At 43.6% G+C, this 21,833-nt stretch overlaps 1 protein-coding gene across 5 annotated transcripts in view; it reads left to right on the top strand.

Annotated features, from left to right (window-relative positions):
• LOC135911158 (m-AAA protease-interacting protein 1, mitochondrial-like) overlaps positions 1 to 20,687 on the top strand; it is a 228,932-nt gene extending 208,245 nt beyond the window's left edge. For 4 of the 5 annotated variants that reach the window (XM_065443332.2, XM_065443335.2, XM_065443336.2 and 1 more), the window contains 3 exons: positions 11,244 to 11,315; positions 13,781 to 13,901; positions 19,442 to 20,687. In XM_065443332.2, coding sequence (XP_065299404.1) covers positions 11,244 to 11,315; positions 13,781 to 13,901; positions 19,442 to 19,638 — 390 coding nt within the window. In that variant the 3' untranslated portion in view covers positions 19,639 to 20,687. Of the gene's footprint in view, positions 1 to 10,657; positions 11,044 to 11,243; positions 11,316 to 13,780; positions 13,902 to 19,441 lie in introns of those variants that run through there. The other variant, XM_065443334.2, reaches the window with a different exon arrangement.
• Positions 20,688 to 21,833: the final 1,146 nt, after the last annotated feature.

Below are 21,833 nucleotides of genomic sequence, written 5' to 3' on the forward strand. Positions count from 1 at the left end.
TCTGGTATCTCTAAGCGCGATCCCTAACATTGCTAAGGAAACGCAGGGATGTGTTGTAGAGGGAGAGGCTACGTTTAACGCTGGCCATATAATATGGTGTGAAATACGAAAGACGACAAGCGCGGCTGTTCAGGTCGAGTAACTCTGCCTGCAGACAAGCGCCGTGAGAGGCCCGCCGCATACTATAACAGTTCAAGTCTGCAGTGTAACCGGCGCCGTAAAGGTCACTATGTATCCTTACGCTTCGTAACCTATACGCGATGTACAAGAATTGACACCAAGCAGTTAATCGGTAGCGCTCAGATGTAAACAAAGCGCAGTATGCGCTTTATGCCGCTGCATAAGGTAAACGTTGGGTGCATTCACGATGAGATAAATGGCTCGACGCACCGGCTTATATACGGAATGCTTGTTAATGATGCCAGATAATACGTAAACATTTCAGTAGTGCCGATTTACAATATATGAGTGACACTATGACGTGTGCCAGCGCGCCCCGTTTTACAGCACGATTAATGTTTTCGCGTGCTGTAGGGAAGCTCGCATGCGCATTCTTCATCAATGATCGCTTCAGGTACGTAGTCCTGGCCCTTGTTTCTTGCAACATTGTTATAGAAGAGATACTTTAAGACCAAACAAAACTACAAAATCAGAAACACGTGCGCTCGACCCCCGATCAGTACACACCTTTGAATACAGCAAAAGAAAAAAAAATCACCGAACGCCTTGTCCATAGACCGCCTGTTTCGTTCTCACACAAAACGACTACGAACAGTTGCGGAATAGGTTCTCTAGTTTGCAATGCTCACGACGCAGCGTCAGGCACCGTCGCAGAGTATTTGCCGAAACAGCGCGAGTGCAGGCAGAAAACTCAATAAACGGTGACACTTGTGTACTTAAATTTACTTTGGGAATCTGTAGAGGGCCTTCTTCGGCCAACGCTAGGTCTCAGTTACACCATGGTCTCAGTCTTGCTTCGTGGGACCGCAGCGGGATCTTTTGCGAAGGCACAGCGTTTCTCTTCAGCCGCTTTCGTAAGAGCTCGCCACAAAAATAAAATGAAATCATTGAGCAACAGTCAAGTACACACACCAAGGTGGCCCCAAAAGAAGTTTTTGTTGAAATTCTCGCTACATATGACTATTTTTTCGCTCACTTGCTTCCCGATGCGGAGCTTGATCACCTACAACTTCCTGTCTTTTTTTTTTTTCTTTTGGAAGGTGGTGCTTTTCCCAATACTTTTCCCAATATTGCATGATTTGTGCATTGTGGCACACTGCACATGCGGTTGCTCTTCGCTCGTCAACTGTTTTTTTTTTTTCCCATATCAAATGGTACCAAAACGCCAACACAGCTGCAGAAACCGCGTGGGCGGGAGATCCATCACCGCCTCCCGGGTTCCGAAAAAATCCGCGCGGCGGCGCTAGCGTATCTGGAAAGCGCGAATAGACATATAGGTTAACTTCACAAATACCAGACGTGCTAAATCAGAACCCAACCATACTACATCTACTGTAGTGTGGAACTTCATCTAAAGCAAATAATAAAAGAATTGCCAGCTGAAGAACACGAAAAATCTCACGATGTTTAAAATCCCTAACATTTATTTATTATTTATTAGTATTACCCTCAGGGCCAGATGCATTACAGAGGGGAGTGGAACATACGGGAAAAAAGGCACGATACAGGTTTTGTTCTGTTAGTGCAATGTTAGCTAAAAAGATGAGATAAAAGCGGGAAGCAACAAAAATTAAAGCAATTGACCGATAACAAATATAATTACATACTTGGTTAGTTACATTGCAATACACTTGTGTTTAAAACATTATGAAACTAGGAATAGGGAGCAGTGGACGTGACAGATCCCGGAAGGTGGTTCCAATCCTGTGTAGTGCGGGGTACAAATGATTGATAACACGTTTGCGTTAAGCCCAACGTTATTCCCGCCTTTTGTGCATGATCGAAACGAGGGGAAATGTATGATGGAGGAAAAATAAGGTCGTTGTGCAGAGCGGGACTGTAGTATATCTTGTGGAAGAAACATAGTCGAGAAAACTTGCGGCGACAGGCGAGTGGCGCAAGCTGTAGAGACTCTTTCATTAAAGTGATAGGCAGTATCACAGTAGTTTCTTAGAATAAAGCGGACAGAGTTATTTTGGACAAGCTCGAGGGCAGAGGTTAATATAGCAGTGCTGGGATCCCAGACGGAAGAGGCATATTCGAGTTTACTTCGGACTAAAGATTTGTCAACGAGGAGCTTTAAAGGAACAGGAATAGATGAAAAATTGCGTTGGAGGTAACCTAAGGAGCAGTTTGCACTGCTAATTATTTTGCTGATATGAAGAGACCAAGTAAGAGAGTAAGTTATGTGGACGCCTAAGTAGCAATAGGATGTTACGGATTCGAGAGCGGAATTCTCGAGCAAGTAGGAAGTGGGGCAAGAAGTTGCACGGGAGGTATTCGTAATACCTTACATTCCGTTGTGCTGAGTTCCATCAGCCAGACTTTACACCAGTTAGCTATGCAGTGGATATCGTTTTGAAGGATCGCAACATCATTTTGGTCAATCATTTCACGGAAGGCTACGCAATCATCGGCGAATAAGGGAATGTTTGAGGTCACGCATTGCGGCAAGTCGTTAATATAAATGAGAAACAGGAGAGGGCCGAGCACTGACCCTTGGGGCACGCCAGAAGGAACTGGCCCCAACGGGGAATTAAGTGTTAGCAGACACGAATTGTGAGCGTCCGGTTATTCGATATAGAAGTGTGGCTTCCTCTCGGTGCAATCGCTTGGTTACGCAGGGCATATGCGGTGGGACCCAAAGCGACGCAAAGTGATTTCGAATGTCAGATTTTTGCACTTGATTACTCTTTGGGGCCTTGATTTTGGGAGGATGATAGAGCGCTGCGTATGCAAGCGCATCAGCTTTTTCGTTTCCTAAGATACCAATGTGGGAAGGAATCCATTGAAACTTTACTGTGAAGCCTTTCACGATGGCTAGTGATTTGCGTGGGAACTTGAGGGATGGCAAACCACGGTATATTTGTTGTAATGCGGCCTTTGAGTCCGTAAGGACAACCACATTCTGCGGAGGCAAAGTCTTCAATTTGCGCAGAGCAGAAGCTATTGCTGCGCCTTCCACAACTGTTGATGAGGCTATACAGTCCAGACGGCCAGACCACGTATATCCTAGAGAGGGAATATAGAATGCAGCTGCACAGCGGTCTTCGTCTGCCTTGACAGAGCCATCTGTGTATACTTGTAGGTGACTCGGGTAATTCGTGTTCAGGTGTTCGAGGACTAATGACTTGGCTTCTGCAGATGGAATACAGCTCTTTGATTGCAATCGGGGTACACTTAAGTTGCATATGATGTCCTCGAATGTCCAGGGTGGCTCTGTCCTTTCCCTCGGTCTCGAGCAGCGCAATCCTAATACGCGAAGCGTGTTCAATGCTGCATAAAAATGTGAGCGCGGCCTGTTACCTATACGTCGTAAGAGCGCTCTACCGGGCGTAGACTCACTCAATCGTAGGAGCTGGATCATCAGAGCCTGGGAAGCCCGAAGTCGTAAAGGGCGTGACTCAGCTTCGTAGAGCACTTTCTTGTTTGACGCTGGCTGAGGGACTCCAAGGCAAAGTCGGATACCTTTTCTGTGGATGGCTTCTAAGCGCTCGTGTTGGCTGTCTGAGGGTGACATCAGAGGTAGCTGATACAGGATTCGACTTGTAACCAACGCTGTATGTAGCCGTAGCATGGACGTCGGGTGGTTGCCCCAGCGTATGCCAGCGACTCGCTTGAGCACATGTAGCCTGGGTGACGATGACGCCACAACGTGGTCAACACCGCGGCGCCAGAGTAGCCTGTGGTCTAAGGTAACGCCCAGAAATCGGACGTTGGTGACTTGTCGAATCTGGTATCCGTCCAAATTCAGCCTCAAACGTGTAGATTTTCTGTTCACTCCAGGAAATAGTACGAATGATGATTTTTCTGCTGATAGTAAGGACAGGATCTGCTAATACACCGGCCTGGTTATTTAAAACGGGGCGAATCAATTCTCCGAACTGTTCGGCATGCAACGAGACAGGAGACATTGAGCACTTTTTGTGGTCCTGCCAGCAATTCCAAGATGAAAGAGACACTCTCCTGAAGAATCTGCAAAGCAAGAACCTTCCGCATGCGCGCCTGCAACACCTTATATTTCCCGCGGGATCAGTTATAGCCCGAAAAGAAACTTCACGTCTCCTCATCGAGTTCTTAAGAGAGACTGGTTTGATGGAGACATGGTGAAGCCCTTCACCGGCCTTGTTCGCCAGGCTAAACCCGCCTGTTGCTACAACTCACCACCACCACCACCACCACCACCACCAGCGTCCGGTTAGAAAATGTTCGATTCACGAGAGAAATTTCCCATAAATGTTTGCTTAATTTAAAGAGAAATGAGCTGTGTCAAACTTCTTCAAAAGCTTTTGCGAAATCTAGGAAGACACAGTCAGCAATAGAATGACGATTCCCTATGTTGTAGTTGTACTGCTCTGTAATAGTGCTAGCAGTACCTTTCAATATTTTGTTTAGTACTGCCACTTCTCCCAGGCGGACACCGATTATATGTATGGGCAATCAACTCGCTTTTATGTCTTGATTTCTTTTTCTAGCCTGTATGAGGTACACAAGCACTTTTTTTTTCTGATACTGTACATCCCACTGTTGGTTTGCTACCAGCGTAGCACGGCCAAGTCAGGCATTTCCTCAGTCTTTAGCCCTGTCTCCCAAGTTAATTTGTGCCGACTTTGCCTTGAATAAACCAAAAGAAAGAAAGAACACGCATATGGGTATATACAACGCCGTTCTTATAAATTGCACATAAATACCCTGCCTATACACACTCTCTAAAAAAAGTTTACACCCTTTGAGGCTTATCTTGTCTCCACAAAAATAATAGTCATCTGCCTTGATTGCGTTTCGTCTCTTGAAAACTCGGCGCTGGCTACTTTCCTGTCTAGAATACTGTGTCAAGCTGATAACGCGCAAGCCATTCGTAACTACACTCTAAAAAACGTTTACACCCTTTGGAGTGTATATCTGCCACACAACAATAACCGTCACCTGCCTTGCTTGCGTTTCCTTTCTTGCAACGCCGCGCCCGCTCCTTCCCTCTCGGGAACGCCGCTATGTCATGCTGATAACGCGCATGCCGTTCGTAACTGGGAAGTACCGGGCTCGCAGCGTTAACGAAAGGAAATGCGGGCAAGCTAGATGACGATTATCGTTGTGGGACAAGATAAGCACCCCAAAGGGCGCAAACCACTTTAAGACTGTAGAATGCTCAAAGGGGCAGCAGTGGGCGTTTATGTGAAAATAAAAAAAAAACTAACATTTACCACTTGCTGGTTTTTTTTTTTTCTTGGCGGTGTTATCGCCCACACCCTTATTATGGGGCGTTATAAGCTTAATAGGTGTTGAAGTTGCGTTCTGGAGGATTTCAGCAAGTATAACGCCCTTTTTGAACCAACAGAGGTGTTCAAATATTTACTGATGTGGTGAAACCAAAACAAGAACAAAGCAACATAAATAGAATAACGCAGCATGAACCGCTGACTGCGAACAAATTTGCTCATAAGGAAGCGCAAGTACAGAACAGAGAAATGAGCGGAGTCTTAATAGAAGGAAATAGTTCTCGACCACTCCCCCTCGGCCCGTCTATGCGTCATTGTTGAGGGAGTAACAGCACTGACAGTCACTCGAGGGGCCGCTTCGAGGGCCTTGCCATCTGAAGCATCCGACGAGCGTGCCACAGCGACACTGTGCGCCTCAATATCTCCCATGAGCTGAAGTGCCCTGGCGGTTCATGTTCGTGCACCTCAAGTGGAAGCATTTTATTTCTTCGTGGGTGGCAACCCCGAAACACCGACCAGAGACGGCTCGGGCCGTTGGCCGCGCCACCGCCACGCCAATTACTTCATCCGTGAACGATCTTGATCGGAGCTGCCTGCCTCCCGGCGCAGAATAAGTTAACTTGTAGCGTGCGCGCCCAGCGGAAGAGGAATGCGGCATATATAGTAGGCCTGAAGCGGACGATCTGTTTCATAGTGGAAGCACAGATTTTCGTAGGTTTCGTGCTAATATTACTAGCTGAAAACTTGGTGCCGAAGTCGTTTGACCATTGTGTGGATCATTAGTAGTACACCGATTTTACACATGTTAAAGCACAGTTCAAACAATTGAATATTTTCTACGATTTGGTGTTCAGAAAGCACATTCCGACTTATTTTATTATTTGTTGTGATTTTGTTATGTTACGTGCTAGCCTTATACATTTCTTTAGGGCAGGTCAGTCTTTTAGGAACTGTTTAAACCTAGCGCATAAAGCGCACTACTGGGCATTTGTGTCGCGAAATCGAGATGGCGTTTGGTAATTATCCGACAATCGTCGTGCGTGAAAATTTTCATAACTGTCTTTGTTTGACATTTGTGAAATCTATCAAATGGCGAGATGTAGTGCAAGAAAGGCACATGCACAAGAGTAGGCACATGTAATTCACATACCGTGGCACACGCAGTTCTGGTGGATACAAGTGGGCGCACACGAGTGCGCCTTCTTGCTCCCTGCACTTTTTTTTTCTTTTTTTTTCTTTTTTGCGCTACAACTCGATCTTCCCAAAATGAATGACCGACAAGCTGGTATCACTACTCCTACCAAATGGTGCACATTAAAGGCTACGTAAAATTAATAACTGTCAAAAATAAATTTGTGACAAAAATTATCTTCTGGAAGCTTAGTATAAGAATCCACAAGGTCGTTAGAAGCCAGAAGGACGAAGTTTAGGCAAGTACAAGTACTGCCCATTATTCGCATCGGTTAAGGAAATTCTATGAATACTGGAATTTACGGGAATCTAAAATACCTAAAATTTCCATGATGGGATAAACACCCAGCATGAGAATCCTTGAACTTATAGGCAGAACGTGACCCCGAGAGGTTCAGCACGCCCTCAAGTGCCATTTAGATTTTATTATTATTATTATTGTATACATATTCGTTGCAGGGACTCACATTCGTCACCGAACTGTTCTTTCATTGCCGGGAATGACCCCTTGTGTCTGAAAAATATAACACAGTCGTGTGGATCGAGTCAGCGAGGCTGTCAATGTTGGCACCGCTGAGCGCTATGTTCTGATGCGCTCAACCTCTGCGCCCCGCCTAACTGTTTCGTAAACTTTCATTAAAATGACTTTACAGAACAGTTTTGAGAATTTAGTTTTGATCGTTCCCGTATGAGGCTTCCAAAGATTCACTCGGTTAGGAGTACATACTGTCAAGCATTTTGAAATTGGGGATGCGTATACACAGCCTCACAGGCGCAGATTTTACAGCGTGATAGTAACTAGGCTTTGTTTTAAAGCTGAAATGTTTTGCAACTGTGCCTCCGACCAACTCTCATTTAAAATCTTTAAATGTATACTTTACCACTGGCCCACAATTAAATCGCCCTGCTTATTCATGCTGACACGCTGGAATTGCCACGAAGTGCCGTGTTAAAATTCTCATCAAAGACGTCAATTCTGCTCTGTAAGGTAATTGCGTTTCTGAAATTTAAAAAAAAAACGTGTGCCGCGCTTTTTCTTCATGAACTCATGTTCCCCGTGCTAAGTAGACAATTCATAGAACCATCTGGTCAACATAAACCTTGCTGCATGTTAACAGAATTCGCTAAAGCTTACCAAACATGCATGCACGCCCAGCTAACTCCGTCCGCATCGATGATTCTTATTTCGTTCTGGAACGAACACAAGCCAGCCAATCTATGAGAGGATCTTGTAAAACGAGCACTATAAATTTTGACTTGGTATTGGATTTGTAGACACAAGAATTATTATCGCTTTAGAATATGTTGAGAAACAAACATTGTGTTTATTTTCAATCGGTGTGACCCTCCATCACGCGTTACATAGATACTTGATCCAGTTTGTCATGTCTAACCACGCTGATAAAGAACAGGCTGAAAGCGTTGCTTAGGCTCGCGCAGATGGCCTGTACGTGTAAGGTTAGTTATGGACAAACACACACGCACAAAACCTTATTATACGATCTGAGATTTCTTTAGACGCAAGGAACGTTTTAATAATAGTTGTCCCCTATATATGTAACAGTCGCTGAACGTAATCAACTGCCCGTTCAGATTGCAAATTCCATTACTGTAAGTTCTTTACATCCCTCAATTATGAGTGGACATGCACTGAACTTCGTTCGCCTTCTGGTTGTCTTCTCTCTCCATTTCTTCCCCTGTAATGAAAATGTTTGAGGTAGGTGGTCCAACACTTTGCATTTGTGCTTGCGAACCAACTCTGCCTGCGTTTCATTTCGCCGTGTTGTCAGTTTACCGTTCAGCAACATGCACAGGCTTCATTTAATAGCAACACGCCCTACTCGTTACATAAGAAAGTAAATACCTTTGATGTGAAACATCAAAAAAGCCTTTGGTGGGAACATAGTTCTCACAAACATCTGAGTTCTAGATATGCCATTTACGACGGTACAATAAATATTACGTAAAATTTCATCAAATGTTCAGGGCTATTCCGGAGGTTGTGAAGATAGGCCACGGACGCGACCAAACGAAGGCGGAACTTAGCTACGTTGAAGACGTGCTGCCAGTGCTATCGCGCTGTCGCGCAACACCCTTGGAAAATTTTACACCCTTTGGGGCTTATCTTGTCCCACAACAATAATCGTCATCTGTCTTGCCCGCGTTTCCCATCTTTAAAGCTGCGAGTCCGGTACTTCCCAATCACTAACGGCATGCGCGGTATCACTGTGACGCAACATTCTCGACAGGAAAGTAGCGAGCGCCGAGTTTTCAGGAAAGAAAACGCATCAAGGCAGATGACAATTAGAGAGTTTTAGTTTAGGGGACGCAAGCGGCTTGCGTACGCAAGGACTAGGGGCGACAGTACTGCGCATGCGCAGTACCGTCGCCCTCTAAACTAAAACTCTCTATTATCGTTGTGTGACGGAGATACACTCCAAAGGGTGCAAGCTTTTCTTACACTCTTAAAACTGTTGCACCCTTTGGGGTGTAAATTTGTCCCACAACAATAATCGTCATCTGCCTTGCTTGCGTTTCCTCTCCTGAAAACTCGGCGCTCGCTACTCTCCTGTTGAGAATGCTGCGTCACACTGATAACGCGCATGCCGTTCGTGACTGGGAAGTACCGGGCTCGCCGCGTTAGAGAAAGGAAACGCGGGCAAGACGGATGACGATTATTGTTGTGGGACAAGATAAGCCCCAAAGGGTGTAAATTTTTCTAAGAGTGTAGAGTGTGGGACAAATATACACCCCAAAGGGTGCAACCGTTTTAAGAGTGAATAGCTTTGGGGCGTATGCACAACTTTATTTATTTATGTTCTATAACTCTCTCGCCTCCAGCATTTCGACGTCCTCCACTAACGCTTACCAAAAACATGTTCACGTCTTTGGCTATCCCCGAGGGCCAGCGCATATGGCCAGCGCCTCGGGAAGGCAGAGCACGCTTGCGCGTACGTCTGTCGCACCCCCGTGCTATACACTCTAAGAAAAGTTTACACTCTTTGGAGTGCCCCCTTCTGCCACAAAACGATAATCGTCATCTGCCTTGATGCGTTTCCTTTCTTTAACGCTGCGAGCCTGGTATCCAGTAACGAACGGCATGCGCGTTTTCAGTATGATAGCATTCCCGACAGGCAAGTAGCGGGCGCGGCGTTTTCAAGAAAGGAAACGCATCAAGGCAGATGACGATTATCGTTGTGTGGCAGGAGGGGCACTCCAAAAGGTGTAAACCTTTCTTAGAGTGTACACTCTTAGAAAAATTTACACCTTTTGGGGCTTATCTTACCCCACAACAATAATCGTCATCTGTCTTGCCCGCGTTTCCTTTATTTTACGCTGCGAGCCCGGTACTTCCCAGTCACGAACGGCAAGCGCTTTATCAGTGTGACGCAGCATTCTGGACAGGAAAGTAGCGAGCACCGAGTTTTCAAGAAAGGAAACGCAAGCAAGGCAGATGACGATTATCGTTGTGAAACAAATATACACCCCAAAGGGTGCAACCGTTTTAACAGTGTAGCCAGAGTAACGAAATTTAATCCCGAAGTAGAATACAAAGGTGAGCTGGTCGGTGAGCTAGTCGGCGAGCGGCTATAAAGAGAGAGAGAGAAAGACCATCTCGAAGGCCATGCTTTGCCCGGCTAAGGCGCCGGAAGCATCTGGTGGCGTTATGACCATTTCAACACCACTTCTAACACGCCAAATGTGTAGTAAACGACGTGAAGCTATTCACGCACGCCGCTGCTGCAGTCAGAAGCTTTAAACTATTGCCTCTGAGATTACCTTCAATTTTGCGCAGCCAAGCAAGGACTTCAAGAAAAGCATTTAGCGCCTGCTATTTCTTTGGGTCATTGTAGGGTGAAAAAGCATGGCCTTTGAGATTTGGGTTCGCTACACGGCGCACCTGGGGAGTCTGTTGAAAGGGTCGATGCGTTTCGAATCTCGAAATGAAGCCTACATTGCGCCAAATATTTATCACAAAATGAACAGAAGCTGTCTTGCAATAAAGGTAGCTGTTCTATTGGTAGCACATTTATCTGCCGTGTTGCCGTGCTCGCCGAACACAGCGTATTCAGCGTTTCAACGAACGCAACGTTGGTGAATTCAGCGCGTTGTGCGTCTTGCTTGTTGCTGTACGTCGTATGCTGTTTCTTTAGCGTAATACGTTGCGAATCGTGTCAGTATGTATTGGCGCACCTTTCAACTACCAGTGTCATTGCGATTAGTACAAAGTGCCTTGCCTAAAACAGTATGTACCATATCCACACCGCGTGTGTTATGTGCTGCCCATATACACACTTCCCGTAGCAGACGCGACGCGCATCCTGACGGCAAGTACCGATCATTAATTCTGCAAAATCCGTTACGCTGGCTCAGCCTATTCTTCGATTTTATGTACCTCAAGAACCAGTGGGACCCGGATTTTAATAGGTCTGAGTTTCTCGAAGGAGCAAAACAGGTTTGTACGATGACTTGTGTTGAAACATTGCTTCAAAAACGATTTCTGTATATGTGTTAGCTACACAACTGACGCGAGATCTGCGAGTATTGTCCGTAGTATATGCTTTGCGAGTGTTACTTCAACGCCTCAAGTTGGAATATATGTACCCTGTACCCTTCGTGGCCCACTGTCACCAGTGCCGCCTCCATTTGCTGCAGGCGATCTCTACTGTCCTTTCGCTTATCGCAACCCAGAAGCTAGACGACTTGGCTGGGCTCGTGAAGAGAGAGGTGAGGTCATGAAAATAAGTAGCAGCCTACTTTTCTCGTCATCTTTCTTTTGCGTGACGCGCTCTGGGCGTACGCCCGTGAGCAACGGACCAGCGTATTCGCGATTAAACTGGTTTTCTCCTCTGCCTGTGAATTTACTTGAAATTGAGGGCCGCAGATCTAACTTGTCATTTCGAACTTTCCAACTGGTCAAGCTCAGTTTATTCACGTTAATTGCCAAGAAATTCCGGATTTCTTTAGGCGACCCTGCGGTCCGAATACGTTTGCTCATGGGTGCACATCCCTGCAAGACCTCTTGCAAAGACGGCCTTTCGCGTGATTTATTTGTTTAAATCTTCTCCCTTCATTCCAAGTACGCTGAACTGCGCCGGCACGTGATTTTCGGCCAGTTAGGATTCTTGTTGTGCTTTGTTGCTTTATATTTTAATTGGTGTTCCTGTGAACACACTTCACACCCCAGGTCAAAAAAACCTTCCACTTGTTGCCTTTATTTTCACTAATGAAGTTTTTCATTTCCTTGTGTAAATGTGTAAAAGTCCAAGCACAGGTGTTGCAAAGCCACTGCAGTGTGCACACACAGTTCCACACCAAGACATATTGATACGACTTGTTCATACTTATTTCTGGCCATGGAGAGTACACTTGAAATGTTGAGTTAAAACTGAAAATTCTAATTGGGGCTTGCTGAACTATCCACAAGTGAGAAACTGCTCCAGCACATTATAAGTGCTGCTATAGGCTACGTGTTAAGTTTCTCATGCATTAATCAGAATCTTTAGGTATCCAACTCAACCTAGCATATATGATACATTATATGAACATGGGCTAAGGTTAAAGTCAACCACAATATTCTTTTTGGTGCTTTGCTCTCTATCTTATAGTAATTTAATTTTGACAGCACTAAACTGAAAACTGGATTGCTATAGGTGCATGTTGCCAACTTGAGTAGTCTAAGCACACATTCTTCAGAATGATGCACGCTGTAATAATGTCCTGTGAGCAAAGCTTGCTAACATAAATTTTGTCTGAATACTGTGCAAGAAACATAGGTCCGCAAAATAAGTGAGTACTAACTCGTACTCACTCATTGCTATATATTTAGGCTATTTACTCACTCACACCCATGGCCATTCACAGCTATCAGCACTCATGTTTCTACTCAAACTCACCAAAGCTCACTTGCATTATATGCTTCCATTCACACTTGCCGGCGGCCACTTATGGTTGTACTCACGTCAACTCCGACTCACCGGCACTCCCTGACATACGTAAATACTTGCTTCCAGTTCCACTCTCCGACAGTCACTCGCATTCGTACTTCTGTCACGTTGGTCCAAACTTCTCATCGCCCACTTCCATTCCTACTCGCGTTAATGGGCACTCACTCCTGTTCATACTCATGTGCACTCTCGACCTTTACCACTCACTGTGCTCTATCTCATGCATGTGAAATGATTGTGGAGTGGGTATGAGTCAATGTACCCATGAGTGATTATGCCAACCAATGGTGTGGAAAACACAGGGCAGGCAGTGCTGCCTAATAACGTGGAGAAATATACATTTTATATAATGACCTGCATTTTTATTCTAACAAATTCAAAAAATATCTTCTGCTTACCACTACTTTGTTTGTGCTATACCAGTCGAGCATTTTTATGGTCACACTTGGAATCGTTGCTTGCCCGGTTTGTTCGGAAAACTTTGAAAAGTGCCACCATATGAGTATAAGCAAACTGCTGCATTGATGTGGCTTGGTTTTGCAGCCTATCCGCAATTAAAGGCCAGTTTCAACATAATTTTTGACTGTATAAAGAGCCTAGTTTCAGACAGTGTAAATATATAGGAGCCTGCATGCAATATCTTAAGCTTGAAATACAGGTGGAGGTGTTATGGAAAGCTCGCAAGAATGGCTGTTTTTGATACCAAAACTGAAAAAAATGCTGCCATTACTACTCTTTTGAAATGATACATGACCCAGAACACGTGGCTCATCGGTACGACTTCCGAGGTTCGATGGTGTGCTGAAAAATCTCTGAAGCGTCAGGCTGGGACTTAAGTCATATCCGATGACCACCAGGTGCACGCATTGTCTATATTAGTGCTCTTTAAAGGTGGCTCATAGAAAAATTAGACAATTACCATCCCTACAGCTTTGCCAAAATTGCTTCAGTAGCATATACCGTATATACTCGTGCAAGGGCCGCACTTTTTTCTAGAATCTCGGCTGGGTGCAGCCCCCACACAAAGTTGGGCATTACTGAGGCTTGCTTGTATTATGATGGATACCTCCTGTATGCATGACATCTTGGTCCACAAAGCACAGAGAAGAGTGAGTGGGGCGAAGTGCATATGCAGTTAGGTAAACAGCCCACTTGTCTGTACACTTCCTCCTTACTTTTTGCTTCTCTTCTTTGAGTCTAGCTTTTTGAACACTTCACCTTGTGTTCAACGTCTCTTATTCCCAGGCTGTCAACCGATTCGTCCAGGAGGTTTCGCAGCAGCTGGGTTATGGAAACATGCACTATCTCAAAGAGGTGGATGACATTGTTGCCATGCCACACAAAGTGGCACTTCAGTCTATTGTAGGTAAGGTGCATATCTGCCGAGCTTTCTTTAAGCCTGTTTACTTTGCGATAACAATGCAATGCTCCAAACATGATTTTGCAAACTAGTTAATTAATTTGGATTGGAAATTTACTTGTTTCTAATGGGTGAGAATGGTCACTTGTTGAAAATGGATGAGCATTGTCTGAGCACAATTTCCATGCTCAAGTCACCTGCCTTCTTTCACTGCAGGATACTGTGTGCAGTGTACTGAGCAGGGTAGTGAGCACTTGAAGCAATGCCACTGTGCCATGTAAAACAATACCTGCTATACTGCACCTGACATTGTGTCAAGCTTTTGTATTGTTGTGAGTTATAAAAGTGTTGTGACTCTTCACCATACACCCCACCCCATTCTCAGAGGTCGGGGTATCGGCCACAATGGTATTATTCTACTTTAAAGCTCGACGATTTGGGAGGTTTTTCCACTTTAACTTTTGCTGGAGGGAGTGCTTAGTCTAGACATCTAAAGTTTGACTAATGGTCGTTACATCTAAAATTGCTTAGAAATAAATACCCCAAAAGCGGCCAGCCAGGATTTTAGGGGAACAAAAGTTATGCAGATCCAACGCATACTTTGGAATCTGTATGAAGTAAGCTTTCACAAAGCAGTTAATGAAATGCTATAAATTTGCCCATTTCATTCTTGCATCTTTGGCGTAAAAGAAATTGCAGCATAGGCATGTGCTCATACACGCAGGCTACGTAATTTGTCAAATATTATATTGACTTCCATTTTGTTATTTCTTATTTATTTAAAATGTACCGCCAACTTCTTGGCCAATGCCCCTATGTGGGAGTCATCAACATCAACATGCAGCAATCATCTCAAAGAGCTAGTTCACATTGGCGCAATACAAGTATATTGGCATGTGTACTTATTTATCCTTTTCTCGGGGACTGCCTTTCACTGCTAACATATTAAAGTATTGCTCAGCGCAAAACACGCCTGCATGATTCGGAACTTACTCGAAGGTTATCGTTGATTCCATCTGTTGTGTTTGTTATCACCAAACCTTGTGTAATCTGATTGTATATCCGATGCATAGTATTTTCTAGAAAAACATGGGCACCAGCGATTACGCTGGAACCTTTTTAAAAAAACGATGCATTTGACCTGCAGATCAGATTTCCGACAATCGCCGACTAAGCTCACCACTATTGTTGTGCCTTCAGTATCACCTGTTTTCTGTTCACAGGTTCATCCAATAAAGAGTTAGTTTCGTGATTCAGAGTTTTTGCTACTGTGTTTTTCTTGTGCCTTCAGTATCACCTGTTTTCTGTTCACAGGTTCATCCAATAAAGAGTTAGTTTCGTGATTCAGAGTTTTTGCTACTGTGTTTTTCAATGTCACTTCAACATGAAATGTGGTGGAGGTGCCTTGTATCCATGTGCCAGATGCCCCCATCCAACTGCAAGCGTGGTCCAAAATGTGAAGAGTACGCCAACGTTGTGCCAGACCATCGAGCTAGCCACAGGCCACAAAATTTGCCCCTGAATACTGGATTCTACTCGAGATGACCAGGAAGAGTGCAGCCAAGTCAGGTACCACCATGACAGACCGAGCATCACCTGCACCCATCATACTGCAAAAACCCAGGGAAACACCTATCTTCCATGGAGCTTCATCCAACGACGCAGAAAGCTGGCTCGAGACATTTCGAACGATTTTCAAACTTCAACAACTGGATCTCTGAGGACAAGCTTCAACATGTGTACTTCTCCTTGGAGGATGCCGCGAAGACTTGATTTGAGAACCAGGAGACTACTCTAACAATGTGGGACCTGGTTAGAAGCAACTTTCTAAAGACCTTTGCAAACATTGTTTGAATAGAGAGGGCTGAACTATTACTGGAAGACCGAGTGCAACTACCCAATGAGAACATCGCCATCTCCATGGAAAAGGAACCCGTCTTTTCTGTCACGCCCACCCGGAAATGTTTGAGGAGAAAAAAATCTGCTTCCTTATGTGGGGCGTAAAGCAAAAACTGTGAATCGCAAAACTAGCTCTGTATTGGGCGAACCTGTGCCCCTAGAAAACAGATTACACTCAAAGCATAACGATAATGGCAAGCACAGTCAGTGATAGACGAAAATCTGATCTGCGGGTCAAGCGCATCGGCGCTCGTACATGATTAATCAAAAGTTCCAGCGTAATCGCTGGTGCCCACGTGCCTTCTAGAAAATACTGCATAATTCGTGTCACGCATACATTCAGATTACATGGAGTTCAATGACAATAGACACAACAGATAGAATCAGTGATAACCACAGCACATGCCTCTCAACCCTTGACTTCAAGGACTCTCTTGAGTCACTAGTGCTCTCGTATAGGTTTATTATATCATCGATTTATAAAAATACTTTTATAGTCTTAACTCATATCACTAGTCATTGGTGTTATTTTAATGCTCATATATAACTAAATTTAGACCAACTTGCATTTAGGCCTTTTTACAGCCATGTTACATATGCCATTCATAGCTCATAGTCCACTCTACCTATAATACGTTGAGAAACCGTCACCATATGTCATGGCACTCTTTGGCCACATCTGGCCTTTGCATCAATAAAAAGTGCATATTATTATTATTATTATTATTATTATTATTATTATTATTATTATTATTATCATCATCATCATCATCATCATCATCATCAGTGATAACCATCAAGTAAGTCCTAAATCATGCAGGCGCATCTCACACTGAGCAATAAACTTAAGTTAGTGGTGAAATGCAGTTCTTGAGGAAAGGATAAATAAGTACACGTTTCGATATGTGCGATAGTGGCCTAATGGGCATCGGGCTGCTGTGCTGGGGTTGAGGTTTGATCCCTGCATCGGGCATACAATTCTTTTACGCACCCAGTGACCCAAGTTGGTCCGGTGGTTGGTTTTGCGCCCGATTCCCTGAGCACGTACGCCCGACGCTCTACCCATTCGACCATAGACCACCTAGTGACCCAAGATTTGAGCTATTCAGCAAGACAGTAGCAGTACGCAGCCAGCAGCCACAGTCAGGAAAGTCTGGGAGGGTTCACAAAGAAAGCTTTGCTTTAGACATGCTTGGGTTTTAGCTATTAAAACCATAGTTTGATTTGTGGAGGACTCTGGATTAGTTTTCAACACCTGGGGTTCTTTAACTTGCACTTTAATGCACACAGCCATTTTCACATTTCGGCCCCATCAAACTGCAGCTGCCGTGGCCTGGGATTGAATTCGTGACCACATGCTTATAATGCCTTAGGCGCTAAGCTGCTGGGGCAGGTAAGCTATTCGGAAGTTAAAAAAAAAAAAGCTGATGGCCTTTAGGACAAAACTGCCTGCTGAAAGTACAGAAATGTTGGGCTCAAATGTTCATGACAGTGTTGTTTAGCGACTAAACTGGTTTATTTTTCATGTTCATAAGTTGTTGCACGGCCCCTTTAACTTCACTGGCAGTATCTCGAAGTGCAGCCTGCTCCTACTTTCATAAAGAAAGGCAGTGCAGATTTGGTTATGCCATGTGCCCCGTCTCTGCAGGGGCATTTTTAAAGCAGCACCTATATTCTTGTATGTAACTGCCATCCGTACATGAAAAATTTGCAACTCAGTTAGGCATCAATAGCATCAAGTAACTGATGCATACAAGAGCTTGTGCAAGTAAATGTAAAGCTAAACAAGACAGAGGTACACAGGAAGGTAGAAACTTGAACTTGTCAGCAGTGATTGAACAAGGCTTGTCTCAAGAGCCAGTGTTTCAACAGAAAGTCGTTTTGAATACAAAAAAGTGGACATTGTTATCAATAAAAAAAAAAAGTTGTGAAGTTGCGTCAACGTGCACTTTGTGTGTGACAGTGTTTTCTTCACTAGCTAATTTGCTCCCCATTAAAGAATAAGGTGAGTAAGGATCATGCACCATGGGCCTTGCACTTTTCTGAGCATTTCGTTAAATGGGTCCCTGCCTTTTCTTGTTTCTATTTCTATCTGTTATATGGGCTTCTGATTCAACAATGATTTGAACATTGTGCCTGCATAATGATGTTAGTGCACTTGTTTTTACTTTTACACTGTGTGTTAGTTGTTTTGCAGAGCACGGACATTACAAATTTCAAAGTGCATGCATGTGTATGTTCATTTAAAAATGAAAGAAACGTAAAAAGCAATAAAAAATGTTGTCTTTTTGTTAGTTGAATTTGCATCTTGCAGCAGCAATGAAGGTCAGCTACCTTGGGTGCACTGTAGAACTACTAATTGTAAATCACTTGATTAATACAGAAAAGTACATTAAAACCATTTGATCTTACAGCACTAACTTGTGGGTCTGAATCCTGGGGGATGAAAAAGAAATGGAAAGACAAGAACTATGCAATGAGTCATAATAGAAAATAATTGCCATGACTCCTAGGGACAAAAAGAATATGACATAATTTAGCAAAATCGGGTAGCTGATGTCCTGATGAGACTTAGAGCAAGGAGTGCAGTTGGGAAAGTCGTGATGGGAACAACAGATAGCTATACTTGCGGACAACTTTCAGTGGCAATAAAGGGAAAGCTAGAGGGGCGGAGCTTCTGCACGTGTGTTACTGCACCAAGTACTATTCTGGCAGTGTCTGATGGTGCTTTCGGCTTCTCGGAATGGATGCTGAGCCGCCGCTTGCACCAATGGTTTTGCATTTGCCCAAATGCAGAAGAAAAAATAAGCCGTATTTTACACTCAGTTGTGTATTCTGTCTTATTTTGCTGTTGTAAATAAGAGGCTAATGTTTTCTCATACCCAGCTTGAACTAACATTGTTGAGAATGTGAGGCTATTTTCAGGAGCGCTCTTATTTGCGTGCACTTTGCCTCAAACGCTTTTTCTTCATTGCCACAGAAAGTTGTCCGTGAGTATAGCAGAGTGAGACAAAGAGAAGGGAAGAGGAAATGAGCACAGCAGAAAATAAGATAGAGTAACGAAGTTTCCAGGCTTATGGTAGAGTGTGCTGGCACAGAATGTGGGTAGCTAAAGTTCACTGGGATAGGCCTTCATTCTGCATAGGACTTAAGTACCCTGATGAACATGACAGTGATTACTATTACATTTGGGTATTTTTGTGTGGTTATATCGGTTATTTTTAACACACCATGTGCCCAATTTAATCAAATTTAAAAAATAATTACTCTGAAATGCATAATTACTTGCAGACATGCTTCAGCAGGAAACTGGGATTGTTTGAATACTGTCAGATCAAATGACTTTGCAATGCAAAGAAGTTGCTCTTTATTTTCACAATCACGTCTGGCACAGTTTTATCATGGAAACTCATTACAACATGTGGTGCCATTGAAAGTCTAATCACTGGCTACCAGCAGCTGGTCCTTGCATGAAGCATTTATTAGCTGCCCTTATCACCCCTGATATTGATGCAAATTGCCATGATGGTAGAAGAGCGTAAATTTATCTTCTGCACTCTATTACAGCAATGTGCAATGCTGATTTCTGGTTGTGTATATCACACTATGTTTTGCTATAATAGTTATTATTTTGTCTTCAATTGCAGATCAGAAATACTGTGACATTCAAGTAAATTTTATTGTCATGAAAAACCTGGACAATGGACAGTCCTCACCAGATATCCCTCGTGTCTTCGTGTGCTTTATTTTAGCCAAGTTTCATCGCAACTATACTGCAGGTGTCTTGCCTAATTGGACCATTACAAACTTGTCGCTATTGCGAACATCTTCACTTTTAAGATAGTGTTGTTGTCGGTAGTGATAGTGCGTCCTTGCATTATATTTTGTCGACTACTTGATGGCTAGGACCTGATGTTTGTTGTATGTAAATGTAGAAGGAATGACTTGCCTCATTTAGAAACTGGCACTAAGACAGGCGCTTTGACAACTGATGCACACTTGTACAGATTTTTTTACTATGAAAAATATTTAGCACCACTGATCCTTTGTATAGGAGCTTCGGCTATTTAAAGTGTTGCATATTTAGATAGAAACAACGTTGTAAGAGACTTGTTGTCCCATTGCCTGCTTTCTCAAAACTTTTTTTATGTGTTAGCATTAGGAGAGTCAGGTGGGAAAATGTGTAGGTTTGCAAAATATAAAAAGCCAGTCATTTGGTAGAGGTGTATGTGTGTGTACTGCAAGTGACGGTAGTCAGCTCCTGACCACTGTTAGTTGCACTTCACTCCTCGAAGAGGCAGGACATGTGTCGAGTGGGCTCCTGAACAATATTTTGCAATGTTGTGAACGTGGTTTGAATCATAGATTTGGGACATCTAAGGTGCGACTTAATGCTAACGCATTTCTCTCGAATTTACTGCAAATTGCCGCCAAATTTTTTTCGTGCTGTCAGCCATCATTCTCATTTACAGGGGTGTGATACCATAACATAGTTACTAGCATCTTATTATTATATGCCATAATGTAAGAACTTCTCACACTTGTTTTCTAAATAACTTATAGAACAATGTTGCCTAAGACAAGACTTCAAGCGTGTCATTTCTGTAGTCTATGTTGGTCGTGCTTATTGTTGTATTGTGCCATATTAGAAAAGCATTCCTCTCTAATAAAGGAAATGTGGAAAGACAAAACCAGCTGTAAATTATCAGTTGCAAAGATAGTGTACTAATTAACCTACTAATATTAATTAACAATTTGTCATTCCACAAAACTGTGCCTTGGTTGTGGTACTGCACCTACAACGTATTTGTACAATGCAACCATGTTTTCACATTTTTGTAAAGAATGAAACTGCTTTAAGCTTGGTCTGTCAGATACACTTTGACACCTTGACACCTTGGCACCTTGGCAGTGACTATTAAATTATTCGTTTAGGGGTTTTCACAGTGACAGCTTTTCGGGAAGGCTTTTAGTTGCCGACACCAGTGAGCATAGCGGAAAAATTATGCAGATCCCATGAACTGTGGGATCTGTTATTTAAATCTGTCATGTTATGTAAAGCATCTTGCAGGTAGCTCGCATACCAGCACAGTATACGAGTATGTGTATACTGTGTTGGTGTTTATTGTGGAGCCTGTCACTGTCATGTGAGTGACGTTTGCTGCTGTGTTGAGTGCTTTGACACAGTGTGTCATGTGTATGTACTGATAATGATCACTGGGGACTCTACAGACGATGCCATGTAGAATGAGTTTTATCGGAGATCTGTGGCTTAGCAGTGGTGGTTGTGTTCTGTCACTTCTGTCCAAAGTGGATAGACAGGTGTGACCGCGGGCGCATTAACCTTGGCAAGAACATTGCCTCACACAGAGCTCGTCATTAGCCATTTTGCCTTGCAGTCATAAAGTGGCTCTTTGAATGAATAGTTCTGAAAGCAGTTGTGTGTTTTTAACACAGCTGTGAAAGCATTGTGCCCATTTGGGGCGAGGTTGGTATACAGTCGCAAATGGCTGCAACAATTTTTTCTGTGAAGTAATGCCTTCCGACTTGAGGGCACTTGGTCAGCTCCTGCTTTGCTGAGACTGCTGTATAATATACATTCCATTAACGTAATCATACGCATCCAATACGCAGAGACAGAAACATGCAATAACCCATTAGCAAGATTCTGTACCCGCAAGAAGCAAGCTGCATTCTGCATTTTGAGATGAATCAGATCAAGGAGAAAGTTGGTTGGTGTTTTTGTGTTTGTGTAGGGCTTTCGTAAATAGAATTAGATTTGAGAATGTTGGTTTCCAACGTGCAAGATCGTCTTTCGCACAGACCGCATTACTTAGAAGTGTTATGGACTGTGCTATAGTTGGTAATTTCTTGCGGTAAATAATACATTCGACTCCCTTTAATTCGACCTCTCACCTAATTCAAACTCACTGGAAGGTCGGGGCGAGAAACTGTACATTGCTATGGAAAGAAAACTTGTTCGATCGCGAGAGCATGCCGCTTCGGCAACTTCGAGTCCGATCCGTGCAGCACTTAGTA

The sequence above is a fragment of the Dermacentor albipictus genome, chromosome 9 (assembly GCF_038994185.2).
Source record: "Dermacentor albipictus isolate Rhodes 1998 colony chromosome 9, USDA_Dalb.pri_finalv2, whole genome shotgun sequence".
NCBI lineage: Eukaryota > Metazoa > Arthropoda > Arachnida > Ixodida > Ixodidae > Dermacentor > Dermacentor albipictus.